Below are 4,298 nucleotides of genomic sequence, written 5' to 3' on the forward strand. Positions count from 1 at the left end.
GGGGGGGGGGGGGGGGGGAGGAGGCAGGAAAACAAAGGACTCTCAATACCTCCTCCTCAAGTTCAATGATTTGATTTTAGCAAAGCATGTCACTTATGTTTAGTTTACTATAAAGGATACAATTTAGGATTGGCCAAAATTAAAAAAGATATATAAGAAAAAGAAAGTGCCAAAGGGAATCTGGGAAAGATCTATGAATGAAGAAACCCCCTTCTCTGCTTTCTGCTAGAGCAATTCCTGCAGAGACCCCCTTCTCATTATCACTTAGAGGTCACTTTTTTAACCCATGGCAGTCACACCCTGATCCTAAAAATACCTCCCCTCTTTGTTCCCTCCTAAGCAATGAGCTGCAGTTTTCTCTTCAGCTTCCTAACCCTGTTTGCCCCTCCCTAGGAAAGCAGCCCTTTTCTGCAGGAGCTGTGGGTGCTTGCAGAGCTCACCTGTGGTTCTCCACTCTCCTGCAGTGTTCCTTAGAATAAGTGCTTCTCACCCAAATCTGTTTTTGTTTCATTGTACCCTCTGGGAACAGCCTTGGACAATATGCACCCTCAGAAAGGGAATCCCCTTAGCATTCCCATCCCTCCCCATATCTGCCTGAGGACCCCCAGCTTTCCAGAGTTCTGTAGCTTCTCAGTCTAAAGGGCTCCTTCCAAGGTTAGTGTGAGCAGCCTGGGGCTCTGCAGGGGAGGCTGCCCAGAGAGCTCTGACTGGACCTTCAGTGACTTCCTTTTGCAGGACCAATTCTGGCCTTGGATTACAGTCACAAGGATCAAGGATCTCTGCTTCTCAGTCATGTTTTCAATTCATGTTTAAAGAACCCAGAAAAATCACTCAAACTCAAGTGTTTATGTTTAAGGAGGAAAAACTTTAAGACACACTTCAACAGGAAAGTCAAACTTATTCCCTATCAGACAATAAACATGTTATTTAATTAGTATTTCCAAGATAACATATTTGGTATTCATTCATCACAGGTGACTACTATTAGGAATTGCCTAGTTTTGGTAAATACAGTTCACAGGGTACAGAACAGACCCATCCACTGCCAAACCCCTGCAAACTACAGGAGCTGATGTTTTGGTGAATCTTTCTAATGAAACTGAAGCCAGATTTAAAGATAGGTAGTTAGTGTAGTTAGGTAAATTGGGTCTAACGGGTCTAACATTGAGTAAAATCGAAAGTAAAGGCCATGTTGAGAATGAAGTCCAGGAAAGCAGAGCACCACTTGGGAAATTGAAATGTTAATGTTCCCAAGGACCAGAGCCCAACCCAAGGAAATGTTAATGAAGTAGCTCCTAGCAAACAGGGAGATGCTCATCCAAAAGTCCTTCCTATCCAGATTACACCTTTGGCCCACCTGTCCCCACCCTTTGGGCCTTCCCACCTACATTCCATCACTGAAAGACAACAGAACAAAGGACAGGAATGAGGGAAAGCTGAAAGAAGACCTCAGCTATAAAAAGGGGAAGACATTGCCCTTCCACAGATTCCAGTCTTGGGTCCCCTTCTTCCTCCAGGGAGAAGTCTTTTCTGCTGTCCTTAATAAAGCTTCTACTTTCCACTCTAAACTTGCCTCGGCATGCTTCTCTGGTGTTATATTTCAGCACTGGGGAAGCAAGGACTGGCTTTACTCTGCAACCACACTGGAACCAAGATTGTATTTCTTTTCCCAGGTGGCATTCCCAAAGCAAAGTCCTGGAATTCTGTTTTAACCCACCCCCCAAGCCCCAAAAAACATATCCGAGAAGCATAGTGAGTACTCTCACCCTGGGGGAGGAAAAGATACATAAGAATTTTTAACTAGTAAGATGTGGTAGTACAGGCCTCTAATCCCAGTGACTCCGGAGGATGACACAGGAGAAACACGAGTTCAAATCCAGCCTCAGGGACTGAGCAAGACCCTCAGCAACTAATGAGTAAGGTTGAATCTTTGTAATAATGAAACGAACTTATCCACCAAAATTTCTTCTAGGAATGAGTCACACTGAAATAGATTTCCTGGGGCTGGGATTGTGGCTCAGTGTAGAGCACTTGACTAGCATGTGTGAGGCCCTGGGTCTGAGTCTCAGCACCACATATAAATAAAGATCCATTTACAACTAAAATTTAAAAAAAAAAAAGAAAGAAATACAGATTTCCACCATTTCTATTCCCAGATAGCATTCCCAGAACAAAGCCCTGGAATTCTATATTAAATTACCAACTCCACCCCCACCCCCACCAAATTAAATTAAAAAAAAAAAAAGAATTATTCTAAGAAACTCAGTAAACTCACTCTGGGGAAGCAAAACAGTACGTAAGAATCTTTAAATAATGAAATATAAGACCAAATGTTTCCTTTTTTTTAAAATCTGGTTTTTTACCCTGACTTATAATTCTATCTTGTCCTTTAGTAATCTCTAATCTTCCAGCTCTAGCATTAAATTACATTTTACAACTAATGAAAAACTGAAGTTAAGTAAGTGAGCAAGTCTTTCCAAGGCAACAAACCCAGGGAGCTGCAGCACCACTGGACAATGACCTGTCAGACCTCAGCTTGGTCAGGCATCTGTCACCAGGCACATCCTCCCACCCCCTCCTGCTGCTGAAGAGCTTTGCAGGGCTTTGCTCCACCTTGCTGGGGTCAGATTTCCCTGCTCTTAGGGATAACTGTTCTTCTTTCACAGCTCTGAGCACATCTAGAGGGCAGGAACCATGTGTGTCATGTTCCCCCAACACCAGCATCTCACTGCCTGACCCGGGTGTCTCCAGTTGCTCCCCTGGGAGGCTGCTCCCCACACCTCAGGTTGCCCTCTAGGAGGAGCTGACCCAGAGTCTGAAACTGCCTGCACCCTGCAGGGCACAGGGAAGCTGTGGGCACCTAGTTGCAGCCCCACCAAAGGACAGGACAGTGGCTGAGGACACAGGATCCTGTGTAATGGCCAATAACACCTCTGCCCAGAGAGACTGTGTCTGTGCCTAGGCATGATGACGAGAGGCATAAGTACTTTTTAAACTCAAGTTCCAGGTCATTCCTGTCTGCTTTCCAGTCATGGGAAATGTTTGCCCACCTTTCAAAAAAAAAAAAAAAATTATTTAAAAAATTATTTAAAATTTAAATTATCCATTGTTGTGAAACTTTTGATGATTAAAACACTGTCTATTTGAATGTAGACTGGAACAAATGGTTGGTAAAGTGTGAACTGGAGGGTGCAGTTGGCATCTGGGAATGCGAGAGGGAACTGGAATTTCAGGTGTCTGCTGCCAGCCTTAGGAGGAACCAGGTTCCAGAATGGAAAATGGATTTGATACCGTTCCCTGCACATTTAGGAGTATGTGTCTGTAGGACTCACAGATTAATCCTGGGGAGAAAAGAGGGACAGACTGGAACCCCTCAGGCCAAATGTCACAGTCAGAACACACCTGGGTCCAGAACCCAGACCCTTCCCTTCTCACCACACACTCTGGGAGCATCAGGCCACATAAGCTGCACAGATCTGAACCTGGGACGTCGCCAACAGGGAGAAGAAAAAGAGGACAGGGACCTGCTAACCCAGCTAACCCATGGGACAGAGGTCAGGGAGACCGCCCAAGCTGAGACTAGGTCGAACGCTCTGCAGCTGATCTCGGGGACCCGCGCGGGGACAGGGGTCAGGGCCCAGGGCCACCCGCCAGCGCGGACAATGACATCCTCCGCAGCGAACCACGGGGACTCGCTCTCAGTCCGTCCCGAGGGACCAAGGGTCTGGAGACCAGGGCCAGCCGAGGGGGGCTCATTAACACGCTCTGCAGCTGACCGGGAACCCTCCTCCCAGCCTACCCTGAGGGACCAGGGGACAGGCCCCAGGGCCACCCGCCGGCCGGGACTCGGTAACACAGTGTGCAGCTGATCAGGGGACCCGCCTCCCAGCCTACCCTGCGGGACCAGGGGACAGGCCCCAGGGCCACCCACCGGCCGGGATTTGGCCCGCTCCGTCGCTCACCCGCACGCCAGGTCCCGCCATTCCTGTGCCCCTGGAGTTCCCTGGCCGCACACTCTCCATTTGGGCTTCCGGGGTCACCTGCCGTCCTCACGAAGGAACTTCGGCCACCCGAGCTCGTGGGGCTCTCTTGCTACGCAAACACGCCCAGAATCCGTGCCCAAGACCCGCGACCTGAGGAAGAAAGACCCAAGCAGCCCAGCAAGGAAAGCGCCAGTCTGCGGAAGCCCGCCCTTGCCCCGGCTGCGCGCCTGATTGGACAGCTAAAGTAACCAATCCCTGATGAAATAGGCCCAGCCCTTTTTCAGGCAGCACCTCCTCCAGGGCTGGGGCCAGACC

At 48.6% G+C, this 4,298-nt stretch overlaps 1 protein-coding gene across 3 annotated transcripts in view; it reads right to left on the reverse strand.

Moving 5' to 3' along the window:
* LOC107160365 (zinc finger protein 14-like) overlaps nucleotides 1–4,243 on the reverse strand; it is a 24,566-nt gene extending 20,323 nt beyond the window's left edge. The window contains exon 1 of one of the 3 annotated variants that reach the window (XM_048797505.1): nucleotides 3,963–4,243. In XM_048797505.1, the coding sequence (XP_048653462.1) occupies nucleotides 3,963–4,022 (60 nt within the window). In that variant the 5' untranslated portion in view covers nucleotides 4,023–4,243. The remainder of the gene's footprint in view (nucleotides 1–3,962) is intronic. The other 2 variants (XM_048797504.1, XM_015507043.2) reach the window with 2 other exon arrangements.
* Between the last annotated feature and the right edge of the window lie 55 nt (nucleotides 4,244–4,298).

Source organism: Marmota marmota, unplaced genomic scaffold (assembly GCF_001458135.2).
Source record: "Marmota marmota marmota unplaced genomic scaffold, marMar, whole genome shotgun sequence".
Classification (NCBI taxonomy): Eukaryota; Metazoa; Chordata; class Mammalia; order Rodentia; family Sciuridae; genus Marmota; species Marmota marmota.